The 19,054-nt window shown below is 43.9% G+C and overlaps 1 protein-coding gene across 2 annotated transcripts in view; it reads right to left on the bottom strand.

The window, feature by feature from the left end:
* Nucleotides 1–19,054, bottom strand: part of MMD (monocyte to macrophage differentiation associated) — a 372,596-nt gene that overhangs the window by 9,576 nt on the left and 343,966 nt on the right. The window contains exons 2-3 of one of the 2 annotated variants that reach the window (XM_069872696.1): nucleotides 8,310–8,346; nucleotides 1,774–1,855 (exon numbers count right to left, since the gene is read on the bottom strand). In XM_069872696.1, the coding sequence (XP_069728797.1) occupies nucleotides 1,774–1,855; nucleotides 8,310–8,338 (111 nt within the window). In that variant the 5' untranslated portion in view covers nucleotides 8,339–8,346. The remainder of the gene's footprint in view (nucleotides 1–1,773; nucleotides 1,856–8,309; nucleotides 8,347–19,054) is intronic. The other variant, XM_069872695.1, reaches the window with a different exon arrangement.

Below are 19,054 nucleotides of genomic sequence, written 5' to 3'. Positions count from 1 at the left end.
TTTAAGTGAAAAAACAGACAGGATATGTACCGAGGAGCACAACCAGACTCGTAAAATATAAGTTGACTACTTCTTCAATTATGAAAGCTTTGGAAAAAAAAACATGGAAAACCATTGCTAAACTCTCATTTTGTAGAAATTACACCAATGTCTAATTGAAAACTCACACTGTAACCTAACAAAGACTCAATCACTCGACCCTCTAACATTTAGTATAAAAGTCTAACACAGATGAGAAGCAAGCATTCCCCTCAGCATCTTCTGCACTGCACTTTCACAGATTAGATTCCCATTTCAAGGTTTTAAATTTTCATTAAATGTTATTTATTGCAAACAACTTTATTCAAGGGGTAACAATGCTTCCTTTATACTGCACTTCATTTTCTTCCAAAGGGTGCACTAGCATTTCATATCCCCACACTGTTAACAGTTCATGGAGGTTTTAGCACGTAGCCTGACTGCTCGGAAAGTCATCAGCGTCACCAGAAACCATGTCATACCAGAAAATACTGCTATGACACCTTGGCTGTAGCCTCCTGCTAACAGGCAGCAATAAGACATGCCTGTTTTTCAGCTAGACGAAGGCTACAACTGTTAAGGAGTACTTAGCAACTTCTGCCAGACATTTTGAAATCAAGCTTTTTGACCAGAGTAAACAAGATTTGTACAAGGATTATGAGATAAACTACATATTTGTGCTAACTATCAGAGTGTTGCTTCATCCTCTAGACAAGTAAGTGCATATTTACATAATGCTGTACATGAAATCCTTGGCTTAAAAACACATAAGCTTCAGTTAGCTTTTCTATATGTAAACCAAAGTGATTCTGTCTTCACCAGCAATAGAGCCGTACGTTGGGCATTCATTAAAATTTTTGCAAAGGATCCTTACGAACAGAGCTCCTTCTAGAGCTGAAAAGTCCCATCCACTACCTTGAGTGTTCATATCTGTAGCTCTCAGACACATTGGAGATAAGAGACCGAGGACAAAGGCAAACATACTTCAGATGTTTGGGGTTAAACACAAGATCAAAGAAAAAGCACAAGCTGCTTGTATAAAAGGGCAAATGCTATCTTTAAAACCAAGCACACATTTTTAAGTCCTTTTCAAAGTGCCAGACAGCAAGTTAAACTTCCCAATTACTAAGAAAATAAAAACCTGGATCACTTCGCTATTTTGTGTACATCTTATATTTGAATCTAGTGTGGGCGCATACATTGTGAAAATAAGGACAGACTAGGAAGTTTCTTGGGCTGTCGGCCTCTTTCAGAACAGGAGATCTCCAAGAATCAGTTCATACATGTTTAAGACTAGAACTAAGCATTCTAACTCTCCTAATACCCACACGATAGGGTTATGAAACCTTCACTCCTAACAAATAAAGCTTTCTTACACTTGCAGTACAACTGGCACAATGCTATGTGAGCACAGAACTGGGAAATCTGCCTTGCAAGATTAACTCATCCAGTCCTATATTCACTTTACCACAGCCATTCTTCGGCTGGGACAGAGGAAAAGCATCTAGAGACATGTAACTTTGGTGAAAAGGAATCCTATGAAGCATCTAGAGCTCCTAGAGCTTCAGAACAGGAATTTACCAGCCACCCAACTGATGTTACGTTTGCTGGACTGTTACAGATGAAGCTCATAACAAAAACAGAGGAGCTGTGAATGTGAATACACTCAGGCAAAAGGCAAGTATTTAGCCCCCCTCAAAGTTTACTAAAACATCTGGTTTAAAAAACAAACAACAAAAAAGGAAATATACTTACTGCATGTGTGTAACAGTTAGCAGCATGTTCATAGCAAGTAGGTTTGTAGCGGCTGTTTGCTGGCGCTGGGTGGTTCATAAACCTGTTGAATAATTAAGAAGTACTTTTAGGAAAGGTAATAAACCATCTCTTTGGAGTGTCACGAGGAATACATCCAAATTATAAGTACAGACACATTAGAAGTAACTGTTATTTAAATTGTAGGTTCTCTTAACAGAAACAGATGTTAAATAAACGTCTGCCTGTCACAGTGGATGGTTGCCTTTAATCAAGACTTTGCATACAGAAGTCAGACCCCCTCTTTTCCAACAGGTTGGCCAAATGCAGAATGAACTATTTCCTATTTAAATTACACAACATGGACTCAGATCATACTTGAAATATCGATTTCACCATAGCTACCAAGAGTTACTCATCTTTAAATAAGTTCTAGAAACTACAGCAATATTTCAACCTATAAGACCTTGAAAAAAACCAACACGGACATTGACTTTTCAATTCCTACAGCAAGCAACGTTTGTGTTTGGAGTGCAAGATGGCTTGGATTTTTCCTTGAGGCTATTCCTACCTTCTGCCCATAAGTATGACTCAAGCTACAAAGGCATGAGAAGAGACTCTAAGGGTTAACTCTGAGGAGGAAAACTTAAGGGGTTTACCGTAGAGTTGCACCTTTTTTGAAAGATTTTCATGTATTACCTAACAAATAACCACACCAAAGACAGTCCATGCAAATCAACCCAAGCGTGATGAAACTTGGGAAAGTCTTGGAAGAACTTGCCAATGCAAATGCTGAATTTAACTATTCCAAAAAGCCAAACACTTAAGTCATTTCCGTGAAACTACACAATCGGAATCTGTATATAAAAGCCTCTAAAATATCCCAGCACAGTTTGTCACACAGAAGTGATTCTCCTCCACTAATAAATTCCAGTTTAGACCATTACAAGACTATGCATTGACAATTAGTCCAGTATCTGACAAGCCAGGAACAGCTTCACAACAAATACAGAACACATCTATATGTTCAGAACTGAGAGCAGCTTTGTTAGCTGGATTTATATAAAGAGCTTGTCAGAGAAACTGTGGTCTTCCCCCATGCCCCTCCTGGTTTCAGTCAAAACCAGACCTATCTTTATGACCCCCATAAAATACTGGCCAACCTCAAACCAGGGAAAACCAAACAAACAACAGAAAAAAACCCAACCATAATCTTATAGTTTGAGTAAGCAGTTCCAGATTTTGGGGATTGAAGACATTTGTTTACAAAGCACCTAATAATTCGCTCAAAAAAACCATTTTTTTTCCTAAACTGACATATGAAAATCAACTGTTACTAATAGAAGGGGTAGGAAAAACAGGAATTTCATTCATGGACATTACAAACGTTTGTTAGCAAATGAATAATTCCCAGGGAATTAATACAGGGTTAAAAAATGGCAACTCTTTTGTCAGTGATAAATGACACCTTGCTTTCCTCTCCAGAGGACAAGGACATTGTGGTCATACACAAAGGCTTGCGGAACATTTGGAAAGTGGTTTTGTTGCCCAGAGCATCCAGGTCTTCAACAGCTGCTGGAGACCATCTCAGCATCCTCCACAGATGGAACAGTCAGTGTACTCTGTTCTACTTCCAAGTTAGGAAAACATTTAAAAATAAAAGCATCTGTCGGCTCAGTGGAGGGGCCAGGATTAGACTGCCCTTGCTCAACTCCATAAACTCAAAGTCATGGGAAACCTTTCACCAATTACATCTAGAACATTACTATATTTCTCCAAAGGCCATGGCATGACCTTGGAAGTCTCACAAGAAGTAGAAAATCAAAAAACACTCCAAATCCCACAACAAAAGACCCCAATGGAATGAGTTTATCCTCAGTATAAGGATATATTATAATTTCTGTTGCTCCAAATTTCTATAGAAGACATTATCATCATCTAAAAATCTATAAATAATTGAAGGCAGCCTGCTAATGGGATCTGCTATTATCCATTAGAAGGTAACTTTTAATTTATTTTCCTCTTTTTATTTCTATTTAGTAGACAAGATCCTGGATCTTTCTAAAGCAGTCGCAGCAGAGCCTGGGATTTCAGACAGCACTAGGAACAAACACTCTGAAAAGTCTATTTATTATTAGGATATCTTATTCTCACTAACTTAAAGACAGCATTATTGTCAGTAAAATAGAACATACAGACATTAACAAAACTACCCTTTCTCCATTATCTACACACTGGACTGAGGGTCCCCCTGCTTTGTTTGTGCCAGCACAGGAATGATGCAAATTTTTTTTTTTTCTGTGGTAACTTTAGGCTGGCAAAATTGACAAGCACCAGGTTTCAGACAATTTCACACTTAAGCATTTCAATTTCTTTTTAAATAAATATTTTAATTCCAATTATTGAATTTAAAAGAACAACAAACATGGTTAGTAACATGGCTCTTGAGCAGAAAGCTTTATCGGACTCTCCAATAGCTGGAACTTCTCTTTCAGCAGAATAAGTTTTGGCCAAACTCCACCAGCAATACTTCACTCAACCCCTACGTGTTTATACCAATAACAGCACCACCAGTGTGTTCTGGCATGAGGGGAAGAGTTCAGCTTTACTTCTACCTTAAAGGAAAGTATCTGGAAACCCCCCAGAATCTATGTTGGCTGCAAATCCAACACCTGCATCGCTCCTTGCTGCAAGACACAAGCTGCAAGACCCAGACACCAAACGCGGGAAGGACACCATTTTCAGGACAGCAAAGCTTCAGTAAGTTCCTTATCCTTTTTATCATTATACTTATAAACGTTATCAGGAACGACTTTCGAGGAAGGCTCGCTTACAAAGCGCCTCAATGGGGCAATAATTCCAGTCAATGCTTCTTCGGAGTTTGTTTCACCTCCAGGTTGACACTGCATTTACTGCTCTAAGAAACAGACCTAAGTTTGAAAGAGCTTCTGTAGGAAGTTACAGCAAGATACTCAAACTCAGTTATTCTGACACACACTGTTAAAGAAGTCAGTCCCACACTCCTATTGTTGCACATACATATGATATTGCAATATCAAAGCAAAAGAATTTGGTCACTGACTTATTCAGTCTGGAGGCAAAAACGTTCTGTTCTTTCTCAAAGATTAAAAAAATGAAGCCAACAGCATCACAAACAACAGATGCTTTTTGTTTTCTGCCACATGAATACTGGGATGTTGTCTCTCTTCCCATCTACAGGTCAGGTTTGCCTCTTCTGAAAAAGATAATTCTGACAGATATAATCTCACCTTCCTCAAAGTGGAAACCCGATAGACAGCATTGAGATGTTCTTCACTCCTTCACATAACCATTAAAGGTTATGATCAGATGCAGCACAGTCCGATAAGGTTCCACTGAACTGCACTATGATTTACGGAAAACTGCTTTAAGTGAAGCCTTTTGAGTCTCTAGCAAATCTCTAATGTATTCTTTAATAGGAACCCCGGTGAAACCAGACTCATTTAATCAGGGAATATGCAGCATTATCTCTCCAGAACGCATAAATACTTCTCCATTTAAGATACTGACAATCCAAGGCCTCTAATACGAAATATTAACTCTTTCAGTATCAGAATCTGAAATTTCTGAAATGAACGACTGATAAGTACTTGCAGCCACCCATGAGAGCCGAAGGTTTTTGCACTGAACCGAGTTACGAGTTCATTTTCACAACTTAAACACATCCATAAAGCTCAAGAACCACTTGAGGCCAAGAAAACCCAAACTTCCCAGTTTGCCAGCACAAAAACCGCCTTTTTTGATGAGCATGTTTCCAATAAGTGGAAAAGGGGCATTGAGAAAGACATGACTATTTAAAATGAGAGAAGAAACTCTATCCTTCCCTTTACACTACAAGAACTCTGATCTTGAAAACACTTCAAATATTTAAAATGTTAAATGCAGGGACTAATCTGTTCTTTGTGAGAGATTCCAGTCTCCCGTTATTGTTCATTTCCAAGAAGCAGACACTGTATGTCTCCTAGTGATTCCAGAAATAAGAGATTATAGTATTTAGGAGAGAAAAGAGGAAGAAAAATGCTTTGTTCTCGCATGCAAACTTAGAAAATGAAATTATAAAATCCTCAATCCATTGCTCATATCTACATGGCATTTGTCTGGTGTCACAGCAAGTCATACCCAGAATGTAGAAGAGAAAAGCACTTCTCAAATCTTGCCTTATTCTTGGTTCCCATCTGCTGAATGAATTACTCTTTGAAGCATGAAGTAAAACGTCAGTGAACAGAGCAAGCAGTGACAACAGCCTCAAAGATCTGGATTTTTTAGTCTTTTCAGGAAGTACATTTCCTTTATTCAGCTCAAAAGGCCTCATACTTCCTTTACCAGCTTAAAAGCACATTTTTCTATCTTTTCTTGTGCTTTCCCAGCAGCAGGAGAGGCCATTTAGACCTAATAAGCTGCAAATAGCAGCATATGAAAAACAAGGTGGGATAACTCCACAAAAGTAGCAGCAGCACACATTACATGGGGTTCCATATTTAGATGCTGAAGCAATCTTTGTTATCAGCTCTTTGTCTTTGAAAGGAAAAACAAAGACAAAATAATCACAAGCAGGTCAAAACAGATCAGCACTATACTCTCATGATAAGCATTTAGATAAGATTTTGAAGGGAAATTAATCAGGTTATAAAAAGCTTGCCTTTCTTTGACCAAATTGGCAGATATTTCCTCTTTACAAATCCAGTCCATTCAATTAAAATAGAGCCATTTTTGGACCTTCTGTCCTGGATCAGAGACTATCTAGCTGTGGTTTGTAACTGTTAACATAACCTTTACTATCACTGAACAACTGAGTCACAGAAATAACTCAGATCAGCACAAAAGCAGCCCACAGATTTGGAAATATCAGTGAAACCACGCGCTGTGTGAAGGTTCATCTACTTGCAGCACGATGCTAGAGAGAAAATGAAATCTGCAATGCTCTAAGAATCCATTAGCAACTGTAGCATCATACAGAGATTAGGTCATGGAAAACAGAGTCTGTGCATCCCACTGACCTCCCTGAAGCCACCTCAACCTTACAAAAGGCAAAATTCCAAGTGGAGAGCAGAGAGCGAACAGAACATCAGGTAGGTGCAGGGTTCAGCCCAGGTGTGGGTTAGAAACCAGGTCTGACCACACTCCCGTTTCACTCCCTTTCAGTTCTTGTTTCATTTTATGCCCCTTTTAATACTCGGGCTTTGGTTTCTTGAGCGAGGTGGCGAAAGGTGAGCAGGGCAGCCCTACAGCAGCGAGGGGAGCACACGTAGAACTGATCTTACCTGCGAGACAGAGGGTCACTTGTGGCCACTGCCCTCACACCTGGACTTGAGGTGGTTAAGCACCTAAAGCCCATCTAGACACAGTTACCCAGGAACATCCCTAGCACCCTTCCCTACTGACCTGAGTGAGTACGAGCAGCATCTTCAACCACCCTGCGAGGAAGCAAAGGAGAAGTGGGGCTCTGCTGAGGGGAGCAGGGGGCAGGAGAGGGCACCCAGCTCATGGAGAGGGAGCAAAGGGGGCAAAAGGAGGGGTGGGGGGCAGAGGGGGGCAACCCAGCCTGAGGCAAGAGGGGAGCATGGGGGGCCGGGGGGGGGTCGCAAAAGCAGGGGCACAGGGAGCAAGAAGAGGTGCAAAGGCCAAGAGGGGGGCAGCCCAGCCTGGGGCAGAAGGGGACAGAGGGGGTGCAGAGGGAGCAGGGGGCAGCACGGGCCGGGTGGAACACACCAGAGGAGGTGTAGGGGCCAAAAGGGGGGCATGGGGAGCAAGAACTGCAGGGGTAAAGAGGGGGGCAGCCCAGCCTGGGGCAGAAGGGGACAAGGGCAGAGAGAAGATGGAGAACAGGTCTTACGAGGAGCGGCTGAGAGAGCTGGGGGTGTTCAGCCTGGAGAAGAGGAGGCTGAGGGGAGACCTCATTGGTCTCTCCAACTCCCTGAGAGGAGGTTGTGGAGAGGAGGGAGCTGGGCTCTTCTCCCAAGGGACAGGGGACAGGACGAGAGGGAATGGCCTCAAGCTCCACCAGGGGAGGGTCAGGCTGGACATTAGGAAAAAATTCTTCACAGAAAGGGTCATTGGGCACTGGCAGAGGCTGCCCAGGGAGGGGGTTGAGTCACCTTCCCTGGAGGGGTTTAAGGGACGGGTGGACGAGGTGCTGAGGGACATGGGTTAGTGATTGATGGGAATGGTTGGACTCGATGATCCGGTGGGTTTCTTCCAACCTGGTTATTCTATGATTCTAAGCTGCGGGGGGCAATAGGGGGGGCAGCCCAGCCCGGGGCAAATGGGCAAAAGGAGGGGGTAGGGGGGCCCAGCCCCGCCCCGGGGGAGGCGGCACGGCGGGGATAAGGGCTAACGCCCGGCTGCCCGACCCCTCCGGTTTAACAGCAGGGAAGGAAAGAAAACGAATCAAATCAACACCCTAGACACGCACAGCGCCATCCCCCCCCCTTCCCCCCAAACCCCGGGGGCCGGCTCCGCTCCTCCCCAGCCCCAAACCGCGGCTGCCGCCCGCCTCTCACCTCCGACACCGGTCCTGGAGCCGCCGCATGGGTGCGGCGGGGAGGGCCGGGACGGTGGAAGGCGGCGAGACCCCCAGCCCGGACCCGCAGCGGCGTGGGAGCCGCCGGCCGGGGAGGCGCGGGAGCCGCGCGGGGGCCCCTTTTAAGGGGCCGAGCCCAGACCGCGCCCCCCCCCCCCCCCCCCCGCCCCCCCCGCCTCCCGCCGCGGCGCCGCCTCCGCCCGCAGCCCCCGCCCCTCCATAGCCCCGCCCCAACGAGAAACCGCGCCCCGTGAGGCACAAACCACGCCTCCTCAGACATAAACCACGCCCACTTGAGAAAAACCACGCCCCCTCGTCGGGAAGCCCCGCCCATCCCGCCCAAGGCCACGCCCCCTAAGACATAGGCCTGGCCCCTTCTGATCTAAGCCCCGCCCCCTCAAGCCCTCAGCCCCACAGCGATGGCGGGAAACGCGAGATGGCGCAGACAGACCCACAGAGCAGGGGCTGTCGTTAACCCACAGGCAGTTTTTACTGCCTTGCAAAATTGTCTTGGATTGCACAAATCGATCAAGTAGGCAAGGCTTGCTGAAAGCAAGATGAAGTTTTAAGTACCACGTGAGATATCAGCAGTGGATGAAATTCGATCACGAGGTCATAGTAACAGAACCATAGAACCATGGAATCATGGAATCACCAGGTTGGAGAAGACCCACCAGATCATCGAGTCCAACCATTCCTATCAAACACTAACCCATGTCCCTCAGCACCTCGTCCACCCGTCCCTTAAACCCCTCCAGGGGAGGTGACTCAACCCCCTCCCTGGGCAGCCTCTGCCAGGGACCAATGACCCTTTCTGTGAAAAATTTTCAGCCTGAACATCCCCTGGTGGAGCTTGAGGCCATTCCCTCTCGTCCTGTCACCTGTCCCTCGGGAGAAGAGCCCAGCTCCCTCCTCTCCACAACCTCCTTTCAGGTAGTTGTAGAGAGCAATGAGGTCTCCCCTCAGCCTCCTCCAGGCTGAACCCCCCCAGCTCTCTCAGCCGCTCCTCATCAGGCCTGTTCTCCAGCCCCCTCACATCACACCAAAGCAAAGTTTCTTCTAACCATTTGCCACAGGCAAGTTCTTATTATAAGTCTGCACAATAACCTGTCTCCTCATTTGTTAAACAGGTAATAAGAGAGACAAACATTCCTAAGGAGCTCCCTGCTTGCCAAAGTGGATGTATTGGTGACACAGCATGGCTAATGTCCTGACTTTTTGGAGTTGCAGGGTGGCTTTGGAGGCAGCGAGGCAGCTTGTTATGGCTCCTTGGCCAATTTAGAGCAGCAGGGAGGCAAGCTGAGCAGCACGGGCCCCTTAATGAGACACGGGAAACAAGTTTGGCAGGTGAAACTCCTCTTCACTCCCGGTCTACACGGGAGAGTAAATCCAGCATTTCTGGTAAAGAAGGGTGGAGAGAAATACCCTTCTGCATTCTTTTGACTTCATAACAACTAGAAGATGGGATCTAGCCTTCCTCTCTTATGCTGTACGTGATAATGGAGGAAGGTGGTTGCACAAAGGTTCGGTTGAGGAGCTTTAGCTCTTCCCTTTCCTTAGATTTAGAGAGCAACTCCTGAATTGTGATTGTGCGACTGCTTCATATGCGGGTGTGCAGCTATGGTAGAAATACTTTCTAAAAGAGATCTTCTTGGCTGGTGAAACATAACTTACTGATGCAATTTTTGAAGGAAATTCTTCAAATTTCTAATACAAAACCCAGGATGGCAAGAGGTCTCAGGTGAGCCCAAGAGAAAGCACTTTGTGCTCCACTTTGGGCACATGTGCAAGCTGGGGAGCGCTCTGGAGCTCTAGGGGAGACTCAAGGCTGGGCTTCCTTTTAGTGTGTTTCTCCAGCCCAGATCCCGTGGGTGAGTCAGCCTAGAGCTGCTCAGAGAAGGACTTGGGCTTTCTTAGAGCATCCGAGGACACACGGGAGCAGAGCCACCCTGCGAAACCTTGCACTCTGGGTCTGAACCAGAATGAGGGTCCTACAGGCAGGAGGGATGCAGCTTCTTTTTTTCCCTTTGCTGTCAACTGACCCAGATTTCTGCTTTATCTAAGTCTTTTTTTTTTTCAGCGTAGTGTGAAGGAGAAGCATCTCTCACTGAGATGCATGTCAGTGGTCTTGTGAAATGAGCACTTCTCCCTCCCTCAGCCCTCCCCAATGTAATTAATGAGGTCATCCCACTGAAGGCAGGCTTATAAATAGCTTTCCAAACACTAATGGAATTAGTTGGGGCCTGGACTTCGCCAGGGTGACACGGCTATCTAAGAAGGGCTGGCTCCTTGGCATGTACGGCTACTTGCAGTGGAAATGTTGAAACATCGACATTTACCTGATGTCACAGCGCTCTTGCTGCCAGCATTAAACATGCAATGGGATTACACCATTGCCTGGTGATACAATAGGGAAGATTTCCTGCGAGTAAAACAAGCGATTGTGGAGGAACGTGCCTTGTATGAGATCAGTTTAGGCTAGATAACAAAATTTTAAATTCTGCTAAAAGTTTTTTTGTTCACATTTCTGAGAAAAGTGGATTTTTCACAGACACAGACCCACAAAATTTTGTGGGGACAGTAACCAATTACCTTGGGAAGTAACACAAAGGTACTTCAAGTTGATAGGAATCTTTAGTATGAGAGCAATTAATGGGAAATGAGCAGTGCAGCTATAAACTCTAAGAAGGGAGTGATAGTTTAAAATTGTTTGGCTATTTAAGTCATCTGTGAACTGAGGCATTGAACCCCTTTGAAAGCAATGGCTGAATTCTTAATGTTTAAAAATTTGCTGTGAGTCTGGAATTTTATAATAAAAATAAAACCTAAATATGTCACAGAAAATGTAAGGTCCGATTGGTTAGAAAACTTAACCCAAAATGCAGAGAGAATATATGTTGGTTGTTCACTGATTTTGGGACTTCAACTCAATGAGATTTGAGCTCCTAAACAAGAGGCAGACATGAAATTATAATTTTATTATCTACGTGGCTAATGAAGTTTAATTACATCTTCAGGAAGATAATGGAGACACATATCACAGTCTGTATAGCACGTAATAGTCCTGCCAGGTATTGCATTTCCTGCAGTAAACAGAACTACATCCATTTCAACATGCCTATTGAGAAACCTAAAGAAGATTAAAGTTTATATCCATCTATCTTTTCAAACAAAGTATGAAAGACTTTTTCCTGAAAATTGCTAAGATCCCCTGGCATCCTTGATCCTAAAAGCACAGATTGTAATGTACCAGTTGTTCAGACTGTTTCAAAAGCACTAGTATTTTCCCCTTGTTTTGATTAGCAAACTTGGGTCCATCTGGATTCATGATGTACCTCAAATGTATTTTCATCAGGAGCACTTCCTAGAAGGATCACACTGATTTATTTGTGACAAACAGAACTTTCTGTTCGAGTGAAAAATTGCATTCCTCCTTGTTGCATGTGACGCATTCAACCTTCCCCTTGGATAAAAAAGTTTCCACAAGGGCAGGAGGTGCTTTGTGTAGCTGAGACAAGATCACATCTTTAGAGGTTAAGGAGAGGGAGACGCAGCACTCGTCAGTACGCAGACTGGCCTTGGACCAGCTGCACAGATTCTGAGTCATCAGATGATCAAGTCTGTTAATGACTGCAGAGATCTTCAAAAAATACAGAAATATCCTGCTTTCAGATATTGATTCAGATGGTTCCTTTGGGAAGCTTTAGTCATAAAGGTACCAGGCTTGTCTAGAAATAACAAATGTCAAGTTTTTTGGCTTTTAGTAATTGCACCATAAAAAAGATGATCAGGGATTCTAACCTGCTGGTTATGGCTTGGTGCCCATAGCCCTCGAAATACCTCTCCATTCCACCAACAGAAATCAGTATGTGAGTTAAGCTAACAGGCAAATGGGAGTTTGTTGAAAGGCAATATAAAGGTAAAAAATCACTCATAAAGATAATTTTATACAAAAGGCCAAATTGGAACAACCAAACTTGGTAGCTGTGCAGCTGTCTTTGTCTTCAGGTTCAGTTTGGACCTTGCTGAAGACCCCCTGAAGAATTACATTTCCTTTTCTTAAACCAAAAGCAGAATAGAGTCATGAGATTGTGTGTGGTAGCCTGCCTTTAGGCAGCCTGCAATAGCAAATAAAGAATTACTCTAACTGCTTTATAACAATATATACTTCCAATGTCAGCAGAACCTAGGAGACCAAGACTCCCACATGATGCTCTGGTTGCACTGATGGGATCTCATTATTGTGACCTGTGAAGAAGAGCATCACCACCAGCTGCACCCCACTCTTGGAATAAGGAAAAGAAGTATTAATTGCCCTCTTGTAGATCCTGGATTTTGGCATCCATTCTAAGCCTCCAAAAGTGAAGAAAAAAACTTTTGAAGTTTTTTTAGCAATGTGTTACACAGAAAAAATTATTTCTCTTTGGCCTAAATATTTTATATATCCACCAATTTTTGCCTATTCAAAAGTAAATGAAAGATGTTCACATTTACACCAAAGCCAGAATAAATCAGTTATGTGTTTAAATCCCTCCTGAGAGGCAAAGCAGACCGTCTTTAACTGATGTTTATGACATTGACATGCAAAACTTGTACCCTCCTCTTTTCTTCCCACCATTGGGTTTTTGCTCTGCGAATGTGTCTGCCGTCCATAATCACTCTTAATACCTCATATCTGACATCACAATCAATGAAGTGAAATACACTGTTACTTAATGGGTTTGACATAAAATCCATTTAAGTTAACAGAAAGACTCTCATTGTTTCCTATCGGCTCTAGGTCAAGGCTAAAGTGAACAGAGGGGGTGGAATTTAGCCTGTCATTTGTCATCTGAGAGGAAATGATTTCCACATCCCATTTGGACTGCTTAGGGATTTTAAACATATTTAGCAAAAGAAAACAAATTGATTTCTTGTCAGTGGTCAGATGGTTGAAATTTCACCCTGATTGGATAGTCTCTCATTTTGAGATTTTTAGATAAGTTTCCTGAATTATATTTCATCTTACGATTGTATTTTAGCTTAAAATGGTACCTAGCTTTCTCAATAGCTTAGAAATAAACAAATACAGGAGATAAGGATCAGTATGAGTGGAAGCTTGTTCAGCTGAAGAGATGCTTGACAGCCGTGAGCAGGTCAGGGAACGCCGTCTGGCAGGGGCTGCACGGAGCCAGGGAGCCAGGCAGCCTGCGAACTCGCTTTGCCCTTCCTGCCAGCAGCTCGTGGGGCTTCCTCACAAAGCATTTCGCTGACAGCTTGTTAGTTTTGATTTTTTCTTTTGTTTCCTTAAATACATTTGGAAAGGGAGAAAACATCTATACTCCAATGCACAGCATTGTCTCAGGTCTCCTAGGTTTTTATCAAGAGACTTAATAAAATCTGAATTAATTTATCCCTGTTGCTTGCAAATGTTTACAAGCAAAACTCAGAAGGACTATCTTCTTTGTTTTTAGTTCTTCTGATATGTTGAGAGACCTTTCTCACAGTGTTTCTGCAGAAATAACTTACGGTACTTAAGGCAAAAATCCAAACTGCTGGTTGTTGCAAAGAGTAAAAGGAGTTCTGTTTCACAATGGTTGGAAATTCTTGGTATGAACTATTTAATTACTGGTGGGCAGGCCAAGTTGCTGAGAGGTCACAGGATCTGCAAGAGACAATGGCATCTAGAGGTTTGCTTCCAGCACAAATTTCTTTCTTTGGCTAGCAAACAGAGCGATTGCAAAATGGAAGTTGCTGCTGTTAGCAACCTTTGAGAGGCTTTGCCTCCAGCATCCACTTAGTTTTCACCCCACCCTTGTGATAGAGTTATAAATTGTGTTATCTTTGGTGGAAGGCATGAGTTTTCAGAAAGACTCTGACCTGACTTTTCTTTCTGTTGTGGTGCAGGAATGTCTACGGCTTTCCAGTGCTGTAACTGAGTATTGGGACTAACACTGATGAGACTCAGACCCGTCACAGAACGGCTGGAATGCCTAAAGAGAAAAACCTCAAAGAACTGGGAGCTTTTTAGGGGCCAGTTAGACATTAAGTGGGTAAGCAACATTCCAGAGGGACACAGGAGTCCCTCAAAATGTTTTTCAAGATGGGACTCTCAGACAGCAGATTTCTGCCCTCTGGATTTCTGGGTCTCGAGGCTCAGCTAGCAGTATTTACAAGGAGAAGATAAATTGGCTTAACAAAATAAAGAAATAAACAGACAACATCTCTGATGAAGAGTTGGAATAGCAATGTCTGTGTGTACAGAGCATGGCTTTTCAGAACCTGCTCCTTCCCTGGGGCTGTCACTTCTGGGCTCCTTCTGGTTACCCAAAGAGGAGAGGGAAACCTCACTAGAGCTTGTTCTGCTGCACTGAACATTACAACCTTCTTATCTGTAGCTCATAGATGCAAAATTGCAAGGCCACGCTTTTGGGAATGGAACCCAGAGCCTTGAAGGAAAGACATGCTTTCAAAAGCTGTTTCCTCAGTAGCTTCTGCACTGGCTGGGAGGCAGCGCTGGCAGCAGATCAAAGCCTGGGAATTCCTGCACTGTGCTTGGTCCATTCCTCCTGGCTGAGGTCACACCACTTTCCTCCTTTCTGTTTGTTTTGAGCAGGATCAGTTTTATAAATTACAGAGTGCGATCCAGCCCAGGTGTGAGAGGAAGGATGAAGAAGGCGTTGCTGCTGCCTGCTGTGTGGCCACCACAGTGGCATCTCTCATGCCCTCAGCAGCCCTTGCCGGCAGCTGTGCCCTGCACTGCGGTTATCGACTCTGCAGGACTTATTTTAAACAGCCTGACATCTAATATAAATAGAAATGTTGGTTTCTGAATTGCTACCAGTTCTTTGTAATTTTACTGGAGTCTTGTAATAGCGTTTTACTTAAATACCAGCTTTTTACATTGTAGAGAAGAACCCCAAAAACTATTGGCTCCTTTGGCACTGGGAAACCCTCCATGGGAGTGAAAATGACAAAAGTTTTAATCAGAATTTTCTAAAGGCACATTTCATTTTTTTCAGTGGAAATCCAGATTCCCGTATTTTGTCAGTAGAGCTCTATTGGTACATTTGAACTAATGTTAACTATTTACTATTTAAACGATCTTTAGTGCCCTTGAAGTCTAAAAGGAAGGAACCTCTTTGGACGAAAGCTGCCCCTCAGCAGAGGACAGATGATAACTCTGCAGGAACTGCCCTCTTTCATGCTTTAGAGCTTTGGGGAGCAGAGGCCCAGCCTTTGGACAGTTGCATTTATCCCATCCAAACGGAGGGGTTCACCATGCCTCCACTTGCTTGCCTGCAGAGTGGAAGGTTAAAGTAAATGGTTGTTAAACAACAGGCTGTGCAGTGCAACAGACGTTAGTGCTGCTTTTAGTCATCAATATGTTGCTAATTAAAGATCGCTGATACTGTTAAAGCTCCAGATTATTCATATTAAAAGAGCAATTTTTTTTTGAAGTTTTATGCTGTCATGCAGATGTCTCCATAATTAAAAGTATACTTGACTTTTTCTGTCTTCAGTTAAGTAAACATTAATGGGGAACTTACTAAAAACAACTGCTAGAAATGTTCCTGTACTTAAAATTCAAACATATTAATATAAAATTACAGTGATGATATAAGACCGATATGAAATCGCTAAAGGAAATCAAGGCTAAATGATTTTGGTTTTGGAATCATCCAGGATAGATCATTCAAACTGCTTTTATTACAGCTCTTCTACAGACACAGCAGAGACTTCTGCTTCACCACACAAGGGGTGGTTTGAAAATAAACATCTTTAAGCACAAAATCTCTCCACCTGCAGCATAAAAGAATAGCACTAAAGTTGCAAAATCAAAGGCCTTAACATTAGGGAGGACTGGAATGAAAGTCAGCTCAGGCTTAATCTTCCTGGAGATGTCTAATATGATGCCGGATTTACTGCCAGAATCAAACAGTGTTTTTCCTGTAGGAAAAACCACACACTGGATACACTACATTCACCGTGGGAGCAGCTATTCAATATTTCATTTTCTCTTTACTTTTCAATATATGGCCTAAGGTTTAATCAAAGCTGGGAGGGAGAGGTCTTAAATACTACAGTCCTGATTATCTGATCTGATCCTGGGTCATTTGCAGAGCAGTTCTAACCTAACTTATGTACTGAAGTGCCACTGCGTAAAGACTTGTGGATTGATCCTGCGGTCACGGAGTGCAGATGGATGCTTGGGATAACTAGGAGCAGCCGGCATCATAGTAGTGACTGAAGATCCCAAAGGTGCCCTTTTTCCAGCCACTACCAAACCTCTTCCCTGTGCAGCAGCATTTCCACCGCTGCAGCACTACTCAGTCAAACCTCTTTCCTTTCTCTCTTCAGTGCTGCGGGGTGGGGGAGAGCTACGTGTCAATCTACCTACTAAACAAGCTGAAGGTCTATAACAAAACCAAATTTGGATCAAGTCTTTTATAGCAAGTGAGTAGGACCTTAAATGGAGATGTTGTTTGTAGTCATCCCTTTGCTGCTAAGGAGCAGGGAACAAATATTTGAACAAGTGCCTTCATAAATCCAGTCCATGTAAACCCTCTCCCCTCCCTGCAATAAAAAGCTGCCAAAAAGGTTTGCTCTCCATTCAACTTTGCGGCAGGTGATAAAGGTGCCTGCCTCCGAAAACAGTCCTGCACTCCACACCAACGTGGCACGCCAGGAGTGACCCAGCCGTCCTGCTCAGCCACTCTCGAGAGCTGCAGCTCCAGTGTGGCTGCTGTAAGCCAGACCTGCTCTCTGGACCTTTATTCTGGCTGCTTCGCTGCACAGATTTACATCCCAAATCCTGCTTTTTCTGCTGAAAGGCAAACCCACAAACCAAGCAGTTCAGAGTCTCTGTTTCAGTCACTGCAACTGGATTTTGACAGAGGAGGGATGGAGAGCGGCACCATGAAGGCACCAGCTCTGCTCATCCCCACTTCCCAGCTTGGAGGGGAATGGGACAATACCCATCCTTCCTCCGATGTTCACTCAGAGGAGGTGGAGAAGCTGCTCTTTTTTTGCTGTCAAAAACGGGCATGAGAGTAAGGGACGCAGCCTGAGCTTGAGATAAGCCCATGGGAATGCGAGCAGCCACTCTGCATGCCTGCCCTGGGGAGCTCTGCCAGCTCACCTTCAGCCCTGACCTCATGTAGCCCCTTGTCATTCCAGCTCCTGAGGCCAGCCCAGAGCAGAGGCTTTGTCCTCAGCGCAGGAGAATGGTTTGTTTTGACAGCAGGATCATTCATGTGCCTCAGCTCCATAGCTGTAAAATCCTAGGGGAGATGAGGCATGGGTAATTTTCACTGTGCCACAGCTAGGTGAGCGTAACACAATATTCCTGCTCAGGGGTGGCCGTGCTCAGCTACCTGGCTGTAAAAACCGCTAATAGTGGGTCCTGATCAGTGCAGAGAAATCCCATCCTATCGCTGCCAGACTCCTGTCATGTATTAAGACCTTAAGGAATCTTACATATGCACATACACCCCTACATATAGCAACGTCCATGTGTACATGTAGCTGCTCCATCCAGGTTTTACCCTGATTTCATAAACCGTAATCACTAATCTTTTCCTCCTTGGCTGTCCTTGTAGCTGAACTGTTCAGTTCTGCTGTGGGAGTGCTCAGCTCTAACGCTGGATAAAATCAGCGGGAAGGAAAGGTTTACTGACACTTCTCCCATATTTCAGTATGGTTTATTTTTTTTCACCATCTGTTTGTGCTAATAAACTGCAAATATAAATATGAAGCCATAATGTTTTGCATGTATATTTGACATTGATAGAAGAAGAAATCTTTCCTACAGATTCTCAGTTATATATTGGCTTCCGTTCTGTGCAGCACCATGTTGATATGAGAAGGAAACATTTGCCATTACAGCACTTTGCAAACATGGTTCTCTTCCAAGCTTTCCGTCTTGCTACTAAATAAATATGTATGCAAGATAGTGTGTGTATTACTACAAAAGGCTGGTATTTACACAACAGCCAAACTTAAACAAATTCTAATGTATAGTTCGCACAGCACACATTTTCTAACACATGGAGCTCCAGCAGATCTGTACAGCTGCGCTCACTCCACCTCCAGGACCAGAAACCCAGAACAGACCAAATGTGTGTTCTTCACACTGAACCTTAAGCATCCCAATGAAAAGCCTCATCACCCTCAGCTTTCTGTCGGAGAGAAAACCCAATTAAAATCTGTATTTCCTCTGGAGGTGCCCATCCCTCTCCCCTCACTGTGAAAGTGGACTGGATTTCTAATCAGGTGCTCGGGTCGGTAAAAGAGATGAGGTGTGTTTCAATAGCCATTAGCTAGGGCTTGAAAGCTATGATTGACCCAATAACACTAGTTCTGAAAGTAATCATCTCACCCAACAAAACAGTTAAAGTAAGGAACATCTTCAATCCCCAGGAAGGCAACAAGATGACTTGCCAGTTTTGAAACAGTTTTGGTAAAAAAATCCATCCAGCTGAGTTTTCCAACCACTGATGTGTATTTTGTTCCCCTTTGCAAACTCCTGCAGCTGGTGGCTACTTAGAAACCATCACTCCTAGAAAAGCAGTAGTTGCTCAGCCCTGAAGGAGAAGTCACGTCCCAGACAGTGTGAGGTGCTGAGCTCTGTCTCATAGATAACCTGTGGTTCATCCCTGCACGTGGCCATAGTTCAAAGCCCATGTGGTTAAGGGGTGGGAATCAAGCAGCTCCAGGGACCGCTCCGTCTGCCCTTGGGGAAGA

This window comes from Phaenicophaeus curvirostris, chromosome 19 (genome assembly GCF_032191515.1).
Source record: "Phaenicophaeus curvirostris isolate KB17595 chromosome 19, BPBGC_Pcur_1.0, whole genome shotgun sequence".
NCBI lineage: Eukaryota > Metazoa > Chordata > Aves > Cuculiformes > Cuculidae > Phaenicophaeus > Phaenicophaeus curvirostris.
Note: the sequence above shows the minus strand (reverse complement) of the source record. Positions and strands in the feature narration are given on the sequence as shown.